The sequence below is a fragment of the Sesamum indicum genome, linkage group LG3 (assembly GCF_000512975.1).
Source record: "Sesamum indicum cultivar Zhongzhi No. 13 linkage group LG3, S_indicum_v1.0, whole genome shotgun sequence".
NCBI classification, from domain to species: Eukaryota; Viridiplantae; Streptophyta; class Magnoliopsida; order Lamiales; family Pedaliaceae; genus Sesamum; species Sesamum indicum.
Window position 1 is genome coordinate 18,587,350 of NC_026147.1, and position 22,449 is coordinate 18,609,798.

The following is a 22,449-nucleotide window of genomic DNA, read 5'->3' on the forward strand; positions in this document are numbered from 1 at the left end:
ATTTGCAGAATACTCCTTGGGTCACTCATATTATATCGAAAATAATTGGATGGATTAGATCTGGATTTTTGCCTATTAGATTTTGTGTTGCTTTTTAAAACTTACTAATTATATATTTTAATTTAATGTAATTAAAGTATATTTTTTTAATTAAAGAATTAATTAAATTTAAAATGCAAAATGTTAATAATAGCAAATCTTGTAAATGTTAATTAGTTTTATAAATAGCAAATTAGAACAATACGAAAAGGATCCAGCTCGCGTTCATCTTGTCCGAAAATTTGACTCCAGTTTGAGTAAAAATTCGAATGAAGCTTGGAAAAACTCAATCTCAAGTCGAGCTCTAGATGAGTCGGCTCGCGAGGCATACTCACTATTAATGCTTTTATACCATCAAAAATGTCTTCACAATGAAATAGGAAATTCCACACCAGCCTATTATCGTCCTACAAAATAAGTTTTCCCCTACATTACGTCCGCGCCACAAAGCATTCCAGTATGCTTCAAACAAGTTTTAAAGGATTCCCAGCAAATGTATTCACCCTTGTCTCAGCTACTGGTAGAAGAAACTTATCTTCTGAGCAATCCAACAAATCTTGTGTGTCCAAACCACCATTGTCCGGTCCTGTACGTCTGGCCGTATTCATGGTCATGTCATGCTGAAATGAGAGTCATAACTAATCCACATGTAGTTGAACAACAGATTTTAAAAATGTAGACATGACTTCGTTCAAAAATCACGGAAGCTCATTCTTGGATCGTGTTGCTTCTTGCCGCCCCTTCCTCTTCCACTATAACCTCTTCGCCCTCTTCCCCTGCCCCGTCCTCTGTGTCTTGCTTTTCTTGAAAACGACTTCCCATGCTTCATCTCAACGAGTGAATACAACAATTCGTCACAAAGAATGCACCCAATGTGTAACGTAGCTCCATCCTTCAAAGGGGTAGTCTTCTTGTTGAAGTCCACCTCTATGATAGTCGAATCACATTCAGGACAATGATCCCTAGTCGTGGAGATTCTATGAGCGCCTTCAGGAAGGGAAACAAGACAGTTGCACATATTGCAATACAGCCTCCACCTGGGAGCACTGACAGGGTCAAGCACTAGTGTACCATCACACTCTGGGCAAGCACAAACACCTTGGGATATCATAGAATGCTGGCAGGTAGGATGTGGGCAGAGGAAACACGGCATGCCAGCTCCCTTACCCAACTTAACACTACCACTGCTTTTACTTGCACCAAATAAATTATCGATACCTTCAAATGGAGGATTGTTGTAACAGTAAGGACAGAATGGGAACGATTTACCCTCTGGACCAGGCATTGAAAAGATCAAAAGCTCAAAGTTATCCAGAGGACAGGTGAGTTCCTTGTATAGCTGAAAGAGAAAGCCACGAAAAGACCGTCTATAATATCAGCAATAAGTAGATAGAACTATAAGGTTTCTCATGTGAGGTAAACACAACACCAGATCGAATGAACAGACAAGAAAGACAGTAAGGAAATTTGTTGAATATGTAAGTTTACACTTTCTGTTCAAAAAGACTTGGTTGGCATGCCTTGCATTCTTAGAAAATTATTTACCGGAGGCTTAATTTATTTTTGTGGCACACTACCTAGCAAAAGGAGAATTGTTGACATCATAAATCCATTAAAGCTTAACGGAGATTTGGGTGTTCACTCCTTCAACGTGATGTACATAATTTACAATTAGTTAAGAACACCAGGTAGATAGTTCTGATGGACGTACACAATTTTCAGTTGTTGATTTGACATCAATAATTTTCCCTCATCAAGGTCACAGTGGCCACAGCTATCTAAGCAGCTCCTCCCTAGTGAGCAGTATATGCAGTTCAGACCATGATACCTAGTTACCCCAATCTCATCTATTATTGTTATGCTCTCCCCTTTTCAAGCATATCTATTCTTAGTACTTATATCTGCATCTTGTCCCTGTTTATACATTACTGAAAGACAAAATGTCTGAACAATGAAAATTTTGAAAAAAATGCTTCAGGTCTTGCATTTTACAAGCATGTACACTAAAAACTTTCAAGTGCTCCAATTTTAGAATGATCCAGCAGTTGACTCTTTAGTCTTCATAATTTATCCAGTGGAAATAGCACTATTCCCTCCGTGGTTGCTTGCTATAACTCACAGGTACAGATATTCAAGATACAGTGGTTGCTTGCTAATTCACTGATCTCTCAGGAAAAAAGTAATTTTTGTACACTCACACCCATACTATTGCAGAGGAAAGGACCTCTACACAATAGAATAAACAAGTCTAACCTAGATGAACAAACCAATAACCATGAAACTGCAACCTTGAGAAGTATCATACATATTAGAATGCTGCATACGAACAATATAGATGAATAATTAATAGAATACTGATTGGTATCTAGGATGTAAAGTCACAAAATATCCAAAAAGCATTCACATTGACAACAAACATCAAGGTCGGGAAGCATAGGCATGCTAGAAAGAACTATGACGAGAGCCACAGGATGCAGCTTGATAGGAAAAAAATATCTCCAACCTCAGGAAAAAGACCAATGTATGAAGAAAACGTTTATAATTACCACCTCTCCTAGGTGTTAGTGTACTTACAGACTGTACACCTCCCATTTTATCTCCTCAAAGCTTACAAAATTTGATCAACACTTCCTTCCATTGGGGTTTAGGATGATCATGATGACGTTATCCCAAAAACTCAATTGATTTTCCAAGTTTACTGTTAGTAATTTAGCAAACTTGAGAGCTGTTGTAATGAATTAGAATTTGTACGAAGGTCAATTCTTTAGATGATATTATTTGTTTCATGCACTTGCCAGATGTCAAATTTAGCTTTATCAATTTTTACCTTCTCATCTCCACTTGACATTTTTATATGAAAACCAACAAATGTGTTCATTTAACTGCACCATATAATAAGGTGAAGCTATATAGAAAGGATTGGACTTGGAGGTATAATGCAATTGAAAAATTAGAAACTAACTTATGGCCAACTAATCTTGTAAAAATTAGGACTTTAAATGGTATCCAATTTGTAATGATTTTCACAAAACGATTCAAATAAAGCCTCATTTACTTTGAACCAATGAAATATTCCTTTTTGTTGATTCCATAGTTGGAATTAATTATTCTAACCGAAGAACAAACAAATATTTCAGACTGTAATTTACTATATAAATAAGCAAACACGTAATTAACATAATCCTTGAGCAGCTTCTAAAAGCGCATTCCCACATGCAATTTTCGAAAACAATATATCCCAATGCAACCTGAAACATTACCGTTACCTCCCTTCTCACATTAACCACAAAACAACTACACCACTATATTTCTAAAGTTTTAGAAGGAAGGCATGTAATTATTATATAATGGAAGGAGGTAACATGCAAACATCGAAAATGTGAGTAGAGGTTTTTGCGATTCCCAAGGGGTATCGTCAGCAATTATATTATTTCTAAGGAAGTTTTACCCATTTTTTACTTTTCATTTTGCCACTTTTAAGTAGAGGCAATTTAGTCCGTCTATATATGTATTTTTGGTTTGTTAACTGTAGAATATGGAGGAAACGTTTTTGTGTTTTCAAAATGGTGGGAGGTACAGTCTGTAATTATACAAACTCTAAAGTCACTCAAAGAACCCCAAAAACTTACTTCAGGTGATATATGCGATACCTTGATTGTACCCTTCGGGGGAGTATAATAAATTTCTTCACATGTCCCACAGTACAGCCGTGACGGTTGGGTAGGTATGTGCTTCATGTACCGTAAGCATTTGCCACATTTGCTAAGCACGCGTCCGGAGTCCGAGAGTGGAGAAAATTCTGCTTCAAATAACGCATCCATGTTTTCAATCTACATCAAGCAGGAACATGTTTTTAGGAATAGCACCAGATAAGCTATAGGGGAATTAGGATTTAAGACACATCACAGAGTGAATTTTGTTCAATTTACATTCTTTTATTCTCAGATGACTAATTCATGTATTTTCTTCTCTATATTCATGATGTGTGGACAAAGGGAAAGTGGGTTTGAATTACAAGAGGCAAATTTTATGAGAAACACTAGTCTATAGATTACTCATCTTCAATAAACCATTAAAGAAAGTTAGATAAGTGTTCGCAATCTGGTTCCGAGATATATACAATAACATTTAAGATCACTATCCAAAATTATCTAAGCTGTAGACAAGTCGGAGAGATGCACAGACGCAATCCATCAGTTCCTATGTAATTCAACTTGCTCTACTCTATTTTCATTCAGCTATATTAAAACAAAAAAAAATGAGTTATAACTTGTAAGTCATAAAAAATAACTTGCATATCAACGAGCATGTACTTGATTGTAACAGTAAAATTTTGTTATAAACTTAAAACTCTGTTTTAATACACAGCAAGTCCTCATGAATCTCCTAATGAAACAATTGTTCTCTCAGTTTGAGTGGAGCATCAGTGTCAAGAGAGAGCAAAAGGGAATTCATTACCTACTAAGCTAGTTCACGAAGAAAGAAACTGCCAGAAAGCATAAACTCCAGGCAGTCATTCTATAAAACTAACAAGAAGCGGAAGAAACTAAGAGCAACACCAAGAATACCATAAATATCAGTATTATCTTTTATCAACCTATGTCATGCAATTGAAATAACTTTTGGCTCAGAGGAGACACCATGGGGAAAAAGGCCATAGGATATGCATTGAGAAAAGCAAATGGAAACAAAATGTTTCCTCTAGAAACCAAATCAAATAACTGCTATGCATCACCTGCTTGACAAAGTAAATAAACTTCCTCTTAAACTGCTCTATCACATGCTCAACAACTAATGAATGATCTGCTTGTCCTTTAGCTACAAGGGCTATCTGGTGCTCGATGAAACTTCTAATATCAGGCAAACAGAGATCTGGGTCTATAAGTTGGTAGCCTCTTATTAAGCTGATACCTAAAGCAGTTGGAACCAATCTTCTTCCAGCTTGTACCTGCAGTCCAAATATAGAGGTAGGATAGGTTCTTACTTGTCTATCTTCCACATCAATTCAACATTTAAAACATAAACCATGGTTCTCAAGCTCATTAAAGCATGCAAAATTCTATAGAGACAATGAATAGGTAATACAAACCTGTACATAATTGCGTTCGCATATGTTGTTAATATGTACAGGGATGGATGCGTCCGTCCCTATCCCATTCTCTTCCATCAAAGAGATAAGTTCACTTTCACTAAGGTAATCTGGAGGTTGTGTACTTCCCTGAAAGTCCATAAAATTATAGGTAGGCAAAGATGGACACAGAATTCAAGTGGGCTCTAAGTAACAATTGTTGTAATATTTGCATGTCTACTAATTAAGCACCTAATGCAGATCCACAAGTATCTACCATGATTCATGCAATCTTAGGTACATAATAAAAATCACATTTCTTGCCAAAGAGCCAACAGGCAGTTGGCCATTATCACAAACAAATACTGAACACACTGAAAGCTAATTAATCGTTGCCCGTGGGAAAGAAACCAAGAGTGAGTTTTGTTCCTTCCTACTAACTTTTGTGTTTCCAGAATAAAACCCAATACATTGACATCTTTGAAGAACATCCCTGCTTCTACCACCAAAGAAAAGACTTAGCAAATAATCCAACAAGTGATTAAGTGTCCGCCAAATGGAAGGGTTCAATACCTCGTCTACTTCAATTCTTGATATGTCAATTTTCTGCCCTTCAGTGAACTGAGGTATATTTATCTCGGTAACTGCCAACCATGGCATAATGGATGTGAATCCTTTCACCAAGACATGCTGCCCAACACAGTAGAATGATTCTCCACCAGATTCAAATTCAATCTTTATCCTAGAGACAAAATAAATTGCAAATCTTATCAAACTGCACAGAGATTTCTGCCTAAACGTGAACTAATTTGTAAAAAATTGTAATGTTTTGTGAAGCCTCCCACTACATCAAATCGTACAAGTGCAATGAAAGTTGAAGTTTCAGATGATGTTGCAAATAAACGAAAAGGCAACACCATAAGTTGCTGCTTTGAAATCACTATTTCTGGATAAATCATTGTAGCTTTCATAATTTATATATTTTATTTTCTTGGTTACCAACAGCTAACATAGCAGTGTGCTCCAAAATATTAGGCAATAGGTGTTAAACGACCTCCTCATCTAAAAGCTTAACGTGTTAGAGAGCACAATCATTTAATATTTAATATATTAACGATAGGACACATTGATAATATCAACAATTACTGCATTGAACAAAGTAAAGGCTAACACAAAGTAACAAACATATACAAAATATTATACATGTTGCGCTAGTATTATAGGAAAAGGTCAAACCATCAAACGGAGTTCAGTTAATTCCAACTGCACGTCAAACTGAGAGAATTAGCAAGTAACTAACTTAACCCATACCAAAAAATCCGTGCAGTGACCCGAGTTAGCTCCCAATGCTAATTCTATAGGGTATATAAAATGAAAAACTAGATAAGACATGCTAATCTCTTAGAAGATCAATAGTAAGATCCCCATCTATCCTGTAGTAATTATTCACCTATTATTAAGGAATCTAATCAATTAACCATCTTGAATTATGATTTTATAGACGAGGCAAATGAGAAAAAGAAAAACAGCTATTCATTGTTCAACACTAGTTATTCATTTATGAGTGATGATTGCAAATCTGAAGTCTAAACTCAGAAAGCTATCAATACAACCAGAACTTGGATGCAAGTACAGCCTCAGAAGTTAGATGTTGCTTCTGACCTACTATTTTTTCAAGACGTTATTCATGCCTCATGATATGAAACCACTCCAGCTATACCAAAACCGTAATAACAATTGCACACTAGTACAGACATATGGTACATGGCATCCAAAGCAAAGGGATGTGAAGAACTCGCGAGAATTTATTTACTGATAGCACAATGAATTATATACACTAGGATGTGCATGCCGACAATGAAAACAATCAGCAACTAATAGAACAAACCACCAAGAAATAAACTACAAATTCTTCTAGAATTTTTGAAATCTCAATTTTGGCACTCAAAGAAAAACAGGAGTGTTTAGAAATACTCAGAGCTTGTTGGCTTTGATACCATGAAGCAAAAGAATCTTGGAAAACTTGTACAAATAATTTTGCAGATAGCATAAAGAATTATATATATGATGATGTTCCTACCCATGAGGAAACAGATCAGCACTGATACAACAAATCCACCTAAAACAAGAACCCCTCCTGAAACAAAATGATCCGAATTCCTAAAAACTTGAGATTCGTCAAATCTCCAAATTTGTAACAGTTAAAAATTTATTTTTACATGCATGTGAAATATGGTTCGCAAAGTAAATGAAATAGATTTAGATGAATTTTGGATGGCAATTCCAAATGCCTTAGCTAATCTGAAGTCTCTTGTAAAATCGAAACTGCCAGTGAAGACTATGCAATCATAAAATTTCAATCTAAAAGAACATAGCATTTAAATAGAAGTTGTAGCACAGACGAGAATAAAGTAAATGAGAGAGATTCAACTGAAATATTAGACCTTTAACCTTGTATATTTGCAATCTGGAGAAAGAGTTCCAAGAAAATGTTGACAAATGTATTGATAGAGCTTCCATGCATCATGCCCCAGAATATTCTCGGTAGCCGAAGACATTGGAGTTATTGGAGGGTGATCACCTGCATCAGTTCCCGATCGAGGCTTATGATAGCCATCAGATAAAAGTTGCTGAACATAATCACCCCAAACTGGATTGCGGGCTAGGGCTCCAAGAGTGCCTTTGTAATCAAATGAAGCCGGATATGCAGTGCTCTCCGTTCGGGGATAGCTAAAATAGCACAAATGAGGGAAACACACATCAATAAGAAAGGGATATAACCATCAGGATCAAACAAATAGATGGATCAAATGAAGGTCGTCACACTATCACCATCATTCTGCCTGACATCAGGCTGTTACACTCAAGACTCTAAGAGAAAACTGACTAGGCAACATACATTTTTCTCATTACTTTTATGCATCATTACAAATTCCACAAGTGATACTCAGCAATTACATTGCATTGTACTAACTAATATATAATCTCAGAATTCCAACGAAAACACTGTAAAATGTCAGAAAAAATCTTTGCATCATGATCAGAGAGTAACTCAATCCAGTTGATTACTAGACAAATGTATATTATTTGTTTCTTTATGTATTAGAATGTTAAACAAAATGTTCAAGACAAACAAAAGGGAAAGAAAAAACACTTATACATGCCCTGGTAACATGCCTGTTGTTTCTTAAACTTAATCCACTTCATATTCATCTCATTTCCTAATATTTTGAATTGCTTGCAACAGATGATGTTGCTGAAAAACACCATAACACAAAACGATGTAAACAAAAACCTGATGAAGCCTTGTGTATATAAACGCTCAGCCAATTGCATAGCCAGCTGGGGTCCAAAGCCCAAAGCACTTGAAGCAACCTGAATTAATCAAGACATGACCACAATAAAAATTTATATCTCTTTCCTGTTTAATACTTTATACTGAGCTGATTATTCTTCAATGCTTGGTAGCAAAAATTAGTTATTAAGAAGCTGAAGACCTTTCTGTTTGTTCCTTTTTTCCTTTCTAGGGGCAGATGGAGCGGGCACACCTATGTAGTTTTCCAAAAAAAACTGTGTGCTATGCTAATCCAATAAATCAAGTCACTGGCCAGATAAGATGCTAAAGTACAGCAATTTAATAGGTTCCTTCTACTTTAGTCCTCCAGTTTATTGTGAGAAGATATTTTATTGCTTAAATGGATAACTCTAAGAAACAATTAACTTTTGTGAATGCGAACACCAACTTGTCAAATAATGAATATTTCTGTTGTATGATCAAATTCTAAAAAGTTTGAACAAAAGAATCTACATATATAACTATGCCACTTAAATCAATTTCAAGTCACTCTACATGAATGGGCATCAAATCATCTTAAAGTAGACAGTAGTTGGAAAAGAGCTCAAATCAAACTTATTAAACTGGCTATGCATAAACTTTTGAAACCTTTTTATTGTCACCATAACTTAGAGAACGGAAGTGTCTGCTCTGGAGCTTACAAAAGCTCTACACATGTATAAATCCCATAGAACAAATATCAGTTCTTCGGCTAAAGCTCAATTTGAACAGTTCAAAATATATAGTTATAAAGTTAGATACATTTTACATCCTTGTATATTCATAATCACAAGCAAACTATTAATATCAAATCTATTTCCACCAATGAGTTTAATTAATGCATTCATTTCTTTAAACTCCTTATGTTCTATAAATAATTAATGAATGTATATTGTTAATTTTATTTTGATATAATATTATTAACCTACTTTTTGCAATTGAATCACAAGTATTTTTTTCTTTTTTGGTTTAATTCAAAACAATGAAGATTTTAAAAAAAAAAAATTGGTACAATATTTTCTTCCCAAAATGTCAAAGTGGTATGCTTGTTTTGAGACGTTTTGGTTTTTATTTTTTAGTTTCTAAATTTTAATCATCTTTTTGAAGTGCAATTTACCATTAAGTTTGAGTCTAACATGTTTTCAGTGGCATGCAGTTTTCCACCCACTGAAGCTAGATTGGAACATGAACATATTGCATGAGGTCTGAGGGAAAGTCGAAATGATTGCCTTTCATGTTACCATGCACGTATCGCAAGCACCTCTACAAATATATTGAGTTTGTAAGTATTGTTAAATATAAAATTCAACAAATCAAAAAATATTTCTAATTCTTGTTAGAAAATTTATGAACATTACAACGAGAAGAATTATTATATATTTTCTACAAAGATTATTTAGAAACAGTTGCACTCTTTTGAAGCATGAATAAATTGCATAAGTCTATTAAAAATATAAATATGGTTAAAGATTTGACAGTGCTAAAAAATATATAGTTTTTCTTATCTTTTTATTAGTAGAGACTGCACTTTTGGTTCTCCATTTTTAATGCATATATTTTGCGCACAAACACATTACATAGACCCAAAATGCTGAATAAATATATAAATTTGCTTCATATTCATACTTGTTTTATATTAATTCTTAACTGGTCATATGGTTTTTAGTAACTAAAGTTTTCATTAACAATGTTTTATAGGTTTTTTAGACATCTTCATTGTTTTTTTTTTTGTAATTACAAATAGACAAATTGAAAATTTCAAATGTTCATCAGTAGTTTAAAGAGAACACATCTTGTTATATTTGTTTAAAGACAGAAAATTATATGCAATAAACACGCTGTCATAATATTGTACTTTTGAAGATAATGTTTAGTTTTTAAGATCATCGACTTAACCTAGTTCCTATAATAATTTTCTTTTTATGACTGATCTAAAATTCATGAACAATTAAACTTTATCTTTTAATACTAATGAGTGCTATTAATATGTCTTAATCAAATAATTCCAAGTATTCATATCAAATGTAAGATATTAAAATTTTGTATTTTGGTATTTAATTGTGCTAATACTTTATATTTTTCCAGTAAAATTAAAACAGCAGTATTACATTTAATTATATCATGAAAATAAATTGATATAAAAATTAATTCAAATGACGAGATAGATTGATTTATTAGAAAAATAAAAAAATTCATTAATTTCCAAAATAAGATACATTAATAAGAATTATCTTAAATAAATACAAAAAGTTAATATCATTTGTCAATTGGTACAAACTCTCTGGGAGATACACATTATTATTTTTGGTAACACTCATTGCAAAGCATATAATACTTATTCTTTTTACTACATAGTCAAAGTAATTGTTGAGGTTCATATTACTTCAGTATTGAGCATCTTAAAAGAATACAAAACATAAATAGAATCAATCATACCTGAATCAAGCGCTCAAATGTCAATATTTGTACCTTGTGACATTGATTAATTCCTTATCTTAAATTTCTAAGTAATACATTTAAAAAAAAAAATTGCTTTTGGCGACCCTGTAATAAAAAAAATAAGATAAATAAATATTCTATTTAGTAAGATTATAAGTTGAATTCTTAGTTTTTCCTAAAAAATAAATTTTATTTGTTTCATGTCCGACAAAATCAAAAGATATCTTAACAAATCATATTATTGTTATAATATCTTTTATGTACGTCAATGTGGAAAATAGAAGAGATTACTTAAGAAGAGTCCACTATATCATTCACTTATCTAAATGTATTTCCATTAAAACATATTAATGTTGTTTAATGAGCCTTACTTAAAATCTTAAAAATAATGTTCATTTTTAAACTATTGTTTTTGTAGCTCATGACCAAATCCAAGTTTACCGTGTTATGAATTGCAAAATAATTCTTCTCTATATTTTTTTCTGTACAAGTTAAGAAGTAAAAAAAACATTATGAGTTTATTTGTACTTCTATGATATTATACATATATCTACAAGGCATAGATATAGATGTTATTCATATACATTCTTAAGAAAACATTGTATATATATGTGCATCAAGAAATGTATTCAGAAAATCAATTACGAATTAGTAATTCCATAATAATTTATATAGTTTAATAAACTCATAAAATCTCTTATTAGAAAACAAAGTGAAAAAACTCATAATTTAAAAGTAAAACATATTAGTAATTTAGGATATAATCAAAGTTAAAATTTAAGAAATTAACAATAAATTTACAGAACTACCATTAAATTAATTAATTTAAGGGCAATTTAGTTTAATCAACAAGCCAAAAAGAGTTATATTTTTATAAAAGTACAGAGATAGATGACAGTAATTCTAGATACTTGATGCACTTGCACAACACGATTGGCAGTTTCACCTATATCCACAGCAACACACCCACTCTCGAACATGTGACTTGGTTCATATTTTATGTGAAATGAGAGAATTAGACCTCAAACATCACTCAGACCTCTGTTCAGTTTCCTATTCTTTTTGTGTATTAGACAGTGAGTAAACTGTGAGGGAATACCCATAATTTAATCTGAAGTTGAGGAATTTCATAAACAAAAATAGAATTGACACAGCACATAAGTGATTCTGACTAGGAAGTTAAATTAATCAAAACCATATCAAACGGAAATACAGACACCTAGTTCTTTCTGACCTTCAGAAGGTTCACTGTGTTGAGACCTGTGGGGCGACCTTTTGACACTTGCTTTTCGGATATACCAATAACTTTCAGGAACCCATCCTCTTTTACAAAGTTTCTGAACATCTGTGTGACCTATAATCAGCAAAATTTGCAGGAATTAGCATCTGAAGATACCATATATTAGAACATTAAGGAAATTTAAAGATAGAGGGCCTCACATCTGAGTCAAATAACCTGTGACGCTGCCAGTCTAATTTTAGTTCATAGCCCTTGTACATTATGTAAGGATGCAATGTCCAAAACTTTTCTGGCTTAAAAGTATTAATTTGCAGGTGACGGCGCACACAAAAGCCAAGGGTTGGAGTTTGACATGGCCCATAACTGAAATCAGAATGAAAAATAATTACAGAAGTAACCAACAACTAATGCTTGCTAAAAAAGGAAGTTTGCTGAAAGCCTGAAAAAAATATTAGCTGCTACTAAAAGCTTCATTAATAACTAGATGAAATTTGAGAGCAGGATCACCAGTAACAACTACCAAAAATAGTTAAAATCTACATGCTCAATACTTTTCAATCTCCCTTATCGTTTGTGGGTTACACTAAGGCTAGGCGAACGTTCTGATCCAGCTACCCAATAATTCCTTATTCCAAAATGGGCATTCATCCGCCAATGGGAAGCACCATTGAGCGGTGGTTCCTCTCCTTCCTCTTGAACCTCGAACAAAAAATAGATCTCGCCGACTAAGAGTTCCGAATTTCAAAAGTAAACTGAACTTGACTTAAGACGAAGGAACTGGATATTGCATTTTCTCGAAGAGCATATAGCTGAAAGCGATAGACCGACCCTACCAATTATAAAATTTAGATTCAGATAAAAAAATACCCAGGATTTTTCAAGAATAGTTATCCATAACAAGAAAAGCTATAAGCATCACTGAAATCAATAAACAGGTATCTCCCTTTGTTTCACTTATATGACAGGGCAAAAGAATTAAATTGAACCTAACAGCAATATATTACATTAGAAAGAAAACAGAACTCACCTAGATTGTAATTAATCAGGCTATGGATTCCATAGAGTAAATTAGCAGCATATCTATTTGTTCGGTGTTTTTCTAGAAATAATAGTCTAGCAAATAAGCCAGTGTGGTTTTGAATATGGCTGCAATTGAATGAAGCTCGCTCTAATAATATTCAAGTCGGAATCTGATGCTTCTTGAAGTCATCTAAGCTGGACCAGCTCAAATACTTCTTAGAGCTGTTTAGTTTGAGCAGCTTACTAGCTCTAATTCGACCATAAACATTTTTTTTAATATAGTTGCATTTCTATTGAATATTATCCATTACATCAACTTTTGAGCCTTCATTTTCTCTACTGATCCAATTTGCGCCCCAGCCTTTGTCTAAGCCACTTAGCTTCCTCATCGAATCCTATCCCCTGATCTCAATCATGTTTGCTGTAGAAATTTACCACCTTAAACAATGTCCTAGGTACATTCTTTCACCTTAAACAATGTTTAAGTCATCATGGTGCGTAAGATCGACACCAGGAAAAAAGACCAATTTTTAAAACATAAAAAAAATATCACTTGCAAAGCCTCCCTGAAATTCCCATACTCTTTTTTCTGTTCCTGCTGTTCCATCTATTCTTTCCCTCTCTTTGCCCATGCTATTGCGTTTCCAGAAAGCTTCTCCGAATGTGCTCCGCAACATTCATTAGTGAGATCAATTTGAAGCTCAATCTTGAAAATTTTGATATCAGGTCTGTTGGTTTTACACCCTTCATTTTGAACACAAATGTCCTATGTTCATTAAGATAAGACCTAGCAACTGACAAAAGTGAATAGAGATAAATAATGCAAGCTAAAATGTGACAGAATCCAATAAAGAAAAATGGTTAGACAAGGAAAGAGACTAACGAGATCACTCTTGAATCAAGGTTTCCATATTTCCCATTGAAATAACTTGTTTGGAACCGTGTGAAGGCAACTCCAACTTTCAAATCTATCTCTTGACGGGCATCCACAGCCTGTGCCTCATTTTTATTAGGCTCAACAAGGCTATTCATGGCTTTCAAAATATCCTTCTCAGTTACAGCTGAAAATCGAGCACGATGAACTTTCTTGCCAGGTGTTGACTGGAATCCGGTGCACTCAATGACTGAAGTGAATGCATAGTTAAGGGTAAGAAAGGACATTATTTCACATCAAGTATGAGCTAAGGATTATTGAGAAACATAAAAGTGACATCTTTGTAGCTTACATATGTCATGCATACTCAAAGAGCATTAAAAGTATTACTCCATTGTCCCAAATCTATAACACTTTTCTTTCTTATTCTTGACATCCTAAAACAAGACTCCATTTCCTAAAATGGAATATTTCTCTAGGAGATGCCATTTCATTTTAAATATTAATATCCCACTGCTAATACACTACTTTCAAGGGCAAAAATGCAAACATAACAAACTTCCACTCCAAAGTCTCATCTAAAACTTTACAACCCATTTAGACACATATGTTAGAGTTGGCTCCCTAATGACTCCTGGGGCAGACATTTTCCTAAATCAATATCGATAAAAAGGAAATTTCATCTTCATTCCATTGCTTTCATCTCAAATGAAGTCCTTAGATCAAACGTAGTTACCGAGCATGGTTGCAAGGTGAAATGTTTCCATGACTTTAACCTTAAAATATTTCATACTAAGAATCAATGATAATTCTCATGATAATTATCACAGCCACGGGATGCAAATTTATTTATGATAATTGTTACAATTGATTATTTTTTCCAGCTGATGTCATCTGATGAGCATACTGAACGTGTATCTTCCAGACTCTATGAACAAATGGTGGCATTGATACCAGCTTATGCAAATTATAAATCAATCACATGATCGTGTTACTCATATGAATTGTCTGAATTTCTTTGTGATAAATATCATGCACTTTTAATTGATTAAAAAATTTTGGAAAATCTTTGTTTGGGATCAATTAGGTTGATTTCCTATTTTAATTTGTTAAAACAAGCATTTTCTACGTTTTCTCAAAAAAATTATAACAAAAAAGAAGAGCCATCATGTGCAATCTCGCTGCACCCAGCATGCACCCAGGCCTCCAACCAACAAGGCTCTAGGTGCTGCTTGGGGCAGCCATGCGCCCAGCGCCCACCCTTTTGTTTTGGTGTTTTATCTTGGAGGAGATTTTTGACCCATCAACTTTACATTGACAACGATCACAAATTTATTGATTTATCTTCTAAAGGAGTGGTAGTAGGTATCATTTATAACTTTACCTATGCATGTAGCATAATTAAATCATAATAGCTATGGGCTTATGTTAGATAGGTGGTACCATGTTGATATCATTCTCAATTGATGCATGTCATCTAATATATTATTCGAGAAAAACTAAATTATGTGTAACCCAGGGCCTTATGAACCAAATGATATATAACTTGCATGATTAGCTCTTATCTGCCTCCAAAATTGTATAAAAATGACATATGATCTTTACTCTTGAATATGTACAGATTATTGCTTGACTCAACAAAGCCCTATACCTTAAATAACTAGCTCTCCTATATGTATCATCTTCATCCACTCCATTTTTCACTCTTTTTTGCCTATGGATAACAATTCTGAGTAAATTGTACATGCACAAACACATGACTAATGAGTGCTGAGCCATTTCAAAAGGATTACAGCACTTCTGTAAAGCATAACCATATAACAATTTTGCAGTTAAAATATGGTATCAGAGTTATCTCATAAAGAAACATACCTTCAAAACATATATTTTCTCCTTCACGATCACAATCCAACCACAATACCAAGTGTCCACAACCACGAGCTTCTTGGCTTAAATGCCTACAAATATGAGCCTTTCACCAAGAGCATGTTAGCTACTGTGTTCCCAAAATGAAAATGGGTCACAAAACCAATATGAATAGCATTAGATGTTATTGATAGCACCAAATAATTGTAGTAACAAAACAATATAATCCAAGTCTTTTATGGAATTATCTTCTAGAGAACTAGACTAAAAAAAGAAAGCAGATTAAATGGTCTAAGTACTTGGGGATGATTATCCTGAAACTCCCCAAGGACACGGTGTATTATAAAAATCCTTTTAGTTTTTAAAAGTTAAACTATACCTGCCACAATATGTTTTCTCAAATGCTTAAAGGGATACAATGCATTATGCCATCCGTAAGGATCAATTCTGAGAACTACCTCACAATGTCTGGTAAATCTAACCAACTTTGTATACCCTGTCTACTACGTTAGATTGATTGAATAAAGGCAGTTTGCCTACAGCAGTTTTTCACCATTATGAATACGACAATGCAATCAGATAGGCAAGGAAGGTATAAGATGCCCAATTGGGAGAGATGAAGCCAACCTAGAATAGCTCTAACTTGGCACAAGTAATACTGGTAAAAGAGATCATCCTAAATTGAGAAATGGATGAAGCCTCTGCAATATATACACTCTTAGATAGTTTCTCCCAAAGTTTTTGACAAGGATCACTGCTAGTGTGTGCTTCTTACTCAGCAAATGAATCTGTGGATTTATGATTTATGATTTATCATGAAAGAGATGAAGAAAGAAAGGGTAGATAAATTTCAGCATCAGAATAAGATGAAAAGATAAAGACATCAAAATCTTTCAACCTGCCAATTTGAGAGAAAAAGAAGAGCAAGTATAGTAGTTTATATGCGTGAGACTGAATAAATGGAATCTGTTTGGCTACACCAGACCCAATGTTTTGCAGGACATTCTCTGCTCTCATATTTTGAAAATTAAGAAAGGGGGAACAACATCAGGTCTTGAGTTTCTTTTGTGGGGCACTATTGATCTGTTTAATTTTTAGTCCGTTAGTTCCTCCAATATCTTTTCCATACCAATATACAATTCTTCGTTTGAATCCTACACACTTAACAGCAATGGAACATCATGTATGGAAACATTTCTTGTTGCGAATTGTCATTAATTGCTGCTTAACAGCTGTTACACCTCCATATTTCCTCGACATTATGTTGAATATTCTAAGGAAACATCTTAGTCCACTTAGTTGACCAATTAACCTATTAAATCAGCTCTCAAGCTGCTATACAAGACAAGCATGTTTGATAATATTAAGCCACAAAATCTTTTTTAACCAGGAAAAAGTAGTCTTATTGTCCGGATCACCATAGCTCCCATACTTCGTGCTCCCTGAGCCTAAGTTAGCTTTTCAAACAAGAAGTTTGAGAAATAGATGCACTGTGTTGAAAGAACTTATACCTCGATAAAAAGATCATGCATAGTAGGATTTTGATAGTAGGATACTGGAGTTATTAAGTAAATGTATTGAAGTAGACGGAAATTACATCCAGGTGAAAAGAGCATGCTAGTAGAGCAGAAAAAGGAAAAGAATAAATGTCGAAGTTTTCTTAAACTGCATCACATTTTAAAAACACTACTTATTTGTTTTTTGTTTTTTGTTTTTCTTTTTTTTTTGGTATAGCATAATTCATATTCCTAAGTAAATATTACATAAGTATCAGTGGAACATAAGATCAGGATAAATGCCATGAAAAGCTAACAAAATGAAAGACTCCACCTTTGGTGTCGATTCTGATTTAACAATAGGTGCATCAAAGAGATCCAGAGGATTCGTAGAATTCCAATCTTGAAAACGTGCTGGGAAATCTACACTAAATGTCACAAAACAGATAATGAAGCAGTCAAATACTAAAACAGTTCAAGTTTTAGAGCAAAGCATACAGAACAACTATCGGATAGTCAATATTCCATTATTAGAACATTATTTCTTTCAAAGACAAATATCTTACTTACTTTGACTTGATAAAGCATTCACTCAAACCAAACAATTAATAGACAAAATGAAAAAACCAGATAGTGCTAGAATGTTAAATGATATATTGACAAAAAAGAAAAATAATGCAGGAAAAAGAAATAGAATCAAAAAAAAATCTTGAGAAATCAGAACTTTATAGTTCACTTATACAATTGACGTGTTACTGATGATATCAATGACTATTGCAAGCTATAGTACCCATTTGCTTTCTATTTCTTTCCCAGTAATTTTAGGACTAAATCCACTGCGAGATTAGATTTGTCATTAGTTTGAGGTTCTGATTTCAGTAACATGAAGATTTAACTACAGCTCGTAGTCAGAGAGTGGGAGTGAGACGATAAAGGCATAACAGAGTGGCGAAGAGTCAGCCTTTCCATAAGCCGTAAGGTACTAGAAGAGTCAATTCCCATAATATGTTTCCACTTTAACTCCAAGTAACCGATAAAATCAGCCTTTCCATGTTCGTCTGCACTGGAACTTGTTCAAAGAACTTCTCTTCAGGGATTCTCCTAAGAGACTATGTGATGCTCAATATGGATTGAGGTCTATTTGTCCACATTTGTCTCATCCTATCCCCATTACTTTGACTTCCTTGGAAATTAGGAGGATTAAGTTTCAACAATACGAAGAATTAACTGCCCATGAGCCTTTATTTTCTTCTTTTTAGGCAGCCAAGTGACCTGCTGATTAATATACTTTCCTGTTTCATCTTTTTTCCAATTTTTAACCTATGTTGTCCATAAATGAACTTTTGAGCAATATTATGTCTTGTAGGGATTATTAGTATAATTCAAGTCTTCTTCTCCGATTTTACTTCTTTGCTAGCATGTATTTTGCGACTCCACAACCTGTCTAGCTTTTCTCTGTCCTCCCAGACACAGTAAAGGTTTAATTGAATTGCTGTCTGAATCTTCTCCCTTCTACTTTGACAGTTAGATCTTCTCCTTTCTACTTTGACCAAGACCAAGGGTTTAGCATGAAATCTACTACCTATTACGTTATTACTGGATTTAAAATGTTATATTAGTAATAGAGGGAGGTACGTATCTGAGTTAGAAGTGAAGTCTTTTTTTAAGTTAATTAACCCAACTTTATGATAGCAAAGCATATTAAGAAGAATAGCGAAAGATATACTAAAAGTCAAGGAAATTGGAACCTGAAAACATGACCAATCACTGATGTCACTTTATAGTGCACCGGAAACCCCAAAAACATTCCATCAAACTCATGGACCTCGGTACTACCTCTTCGGGTTGACATCTGCAAGTCAGTAAATTAACGCACATAAAGAAATTTATATGGTACTTAAATGAATTCTAATTACATAGGAAGAAATAGACCACTGTTTACAGAAGAAAATATCTACAGATAAGATGAAGACATATCCACTAAGAAGAAAAAAACAAATGATTGCATAAGCCTTCAGATCCATTATGAAGATATTACCAACCAAATAGTAACCCAAGAATTTTTGTGGATCAGAAAAGAAAAGGACAATTTAATATTCTCCAATTTATCAATAAATGTGACAGCAATAATCCAAATAACAAAAGAAACAACAGATAATTTGGTGGAGCAAAATGCAAACTTAGTAAGAGAGAGAAAGAGAGAGAGCTGGTACCCCTTCCTGCAAATGATAATTGACTAGAAAACACAAATTACATTTTCATGCACTGAATTACAGTATGGTAATGTAAATTCCAAATATTCTCCATAATGTTTGAGTTAAGCTGTTCAACAAGCTAGATTCTGAGATTCACTCCGTTAGTGTAGTAGTAAGCAACTTTTATGTTATGAAGCTTTCTCGTTACAGCAATTATATCTTCTTTGTTTTGTTTTTTTGGAGGAAGATAACTAAAAGATTGCCAACAAAAAGGATTTGCAAGAGCAACTACATGTGAAAATCATTGTCAATAAAACTAGGAAGCATATCCAAGTGCAGCTAAAAGCTTGACTTCGTAATCAAGAAATGAAGTTGCCACATTGAAAAGATTAACTAGATCAATGATAAGTGAACACTACAAAAGTCAGCAAAACATAAACTGTAATTATCATCCTACAGTCAATTTACATGCAAAAAAGAGGAAATTCACCATTTTCTTTTTCTCATTCATAGTAGAAAAGTAAAATGCGTACCCAATGGTTAGTTAAGAAAACTACTGACAAAAACAAGTACTCTTTCTTCTTGCCCTCTCATAAAAACAATCTCAAGCAAATAAGTATCCAGCAACTCTACAACGCTCGTAAGGATCATGGCATTGAAACAGGGTAAGCGGAAAGAAAATAGGGCTTACTCGACCACCGGAAAGAGCTGAAGCGATTGCGAGAGCAATGCTTGGCTTCTCTGCAACCTGAACTCATTAGATTACATCATCAGAGGCACAGAAACAACCAACAGACTACAAAAGTACCCTTTTTAAACACATCAAATCAAACAAATATTTGCACCTACTTTTTTTCTTCAGTTTCTTACCATTAGAACTTTGGGAGCCATTTTTTCCGAGCCTCAGGGGGTTTTCTGCAGTAATGTTTCAGAGAATTTGGAACTAGTAATGCTTATGAACCTGCCAGAGCACCTATCATAACGCCAGAGCAAAAGACAGCCTTTTACCATATATGCCCTCACCGTTACAGAGACTGCTGTGCTTTTTACAAGCAAAAACGCCTTCTAACGAGGATCGTTGGATCAAACTGATTAAAGATCACTGTCAGATCATAAAGGTGAGGGGAATTAGGGCTGAGAGCTTCAATCAAATGAAAACAACGGCATTTGGGTAGAAATTGGGAATCTTGATCAAAGGATTAACTCTCTTTTACCGAGGTGAGCGTCGGGTCGGGTTTTTCAGGTTAGATAGTGTAAAAATAAACTTGTTCCTGAATTTGATTTAATTGGGTACTATTAGGTTAGGGTATTATTTTATTGGAAAAAAATATTTATTTATTTTTTTATATTAAAAAGAGAATAAGAAGATTATGGCCTACCAAATATATCCAAGGGAAATATTAAAATATTGTTGATAGAAAAATAATTATAACTATGAGAATATTGACCAGAATCTAGTATGGCAATGTTTGGATTCATGTTTTCGTATTTTCCGTGACAAGATAAATCACACTGAATGTTTGTTTTTATATTTTTACACCTTTAAAGTTTTTTCCTTTGTTTCCACTCAGTGATTGTGATTAAACTGTCATTTAATATCAATCAAAGATTTCGTGTTGGACGACATAATTATGCTTTTTTAATTGATTTCCAACATATTTGTTTTTTGAAGTTAGGATTTGGATGCAACTGTGTTTAGGTTTCCAATATTGATGTTGCTTTTCTCTTTTTCGTTTTATCATAATTTAGAATGAAAAGGTTGCACCATTGTGATGTTCTTGTTTTATTGGTGCCTAGATTAAGACAGTAAAAGAGTTATGATGTTTGGCAACACTGAGCCAATTCTTTTATAATTTTTAACTAACCAGCAGTCATGGTTAAAGCTTGAATTCGGGAAATACGTGACCATGAATGAATTGGTTAAAGCTTTATGCTATGTGGTACTGCAGTATGAGAGTTAGAGTCTATTGACTGCCCTGTGACAGTAAGCAATTAAAATCATTACAAAGCCTGGCATCTTGATATATCATGCTCTGATAATTTGGATTGAGAAATGTGGGAAACGTGACTCCAAAGTAAAGAGATTTGTATATGGAACAGGAACATGGCAGATCATTAGCACATTTTAAATCTGTCATTTGCCCTTGTTTGGTTTTGTTTTTATTCATTTTTTAATTTTCAGTGTTTTCAAGTGAATTTTTGTTCTTGTATCGGAAATGAAAATATGTATTCCGTATGATGGTTTTTCATTACGAGTAAATGTGGTAAAATGAAAAATGTATTTGGGATTAGTTATTTGCGATAGTTTCTCCCAGGGCCGAACCGGGGGAAAAGTTAGAATGTGAAAATTGAGAAGAAAGAGGAAAGTAAAAATTGGTGACATGATTTGAAAAATAGAGAAATTGAAGTAGTACTTTTTCTTTCTCTACCTTTTATTTTACTTGTATTTTTATTTATTGTCAATTCTATGTATTCTAATTATTTTTTGCTTGTCTAATTATTATCCATTTTGTTGTAGAGTTGAATGAATCAACAATCATTGACATTTGATGGTGTCACTTCTTCATTAAGGGCTCTTGGCACTGGAATCAGTTTAATAGAATTTTCTTTTTGTGTTTTAGTATTCAATTGTTGTGTAATGTGATGTATGTTAAATATGTAGCTGATGGAAATTTTGTAATTATATCGTGGTTGGAGTTTTATGATTATAAGTTAGTACGGTAAATGATTAGTTTAAATTTTATTAATGATTTTCTATTTTTGTTTATTTTTATTAATTTTCATAATTATAAATATTTGCTCATAAGCTTTACAAAGCCATCATACAAAGGTTTGATATTTTCATTTTTGAAAGAAAAATGCAAATTCTAGACATATA

General features: G+C 33.6%; 1 protein-coding gene across 3 annotated transcripts; it reads right to left on the minus strand.

The window, feature by feature from the left end:
- LOC105158767 (DNA topoisomerase 3-beta) lies at positions 368-20,789 on the minus strand. Of its 3 annotated transcripts, none has more exons than XM_011075623.2 (15): positions 20,442-20,789; positions 20,263-20,319; positions 19,125-19,228; positions 17,711-17,804; positions 15,887-15,986; positions 14,024-14,264; positions 12,321-12,483; positions 12,115-12,234; positions 8,403-8,482; positions 7,559-7,837; positions 5,681-5,849; positions 5,129-5,257; positions 4,775-4,987; positions 3,669-3,869; positions 368-1,378 (listed from the first exon to the last, which is right to left on the minus strand). In XM_011075623.2, exons 1-15 carry the CDS (start codon positions 20,460-20,462, stop codon positions 731-733), a joined length of 2,619 nt encoding a protein of 872 aa, XP_011073925.1. In that variant the 5' UTR covers positions 20,463-20,789; the 3' UTR covers positions 368-730. The 3 variants fall into 3 exon arrangements, with proteins under 3 accessions (XP_011073925.1, XP_011073926.1, XP_011073927.1); XM_011075624.2 differs by having other exon boundaries at positions 3,690-3,869; positions 20,442-20,787; XM_011075625.2 differs by lacking the exon at positions 20,442-20,789 and having other exon boundaries at positions 17,711-17,799; positions 20,263-20,277.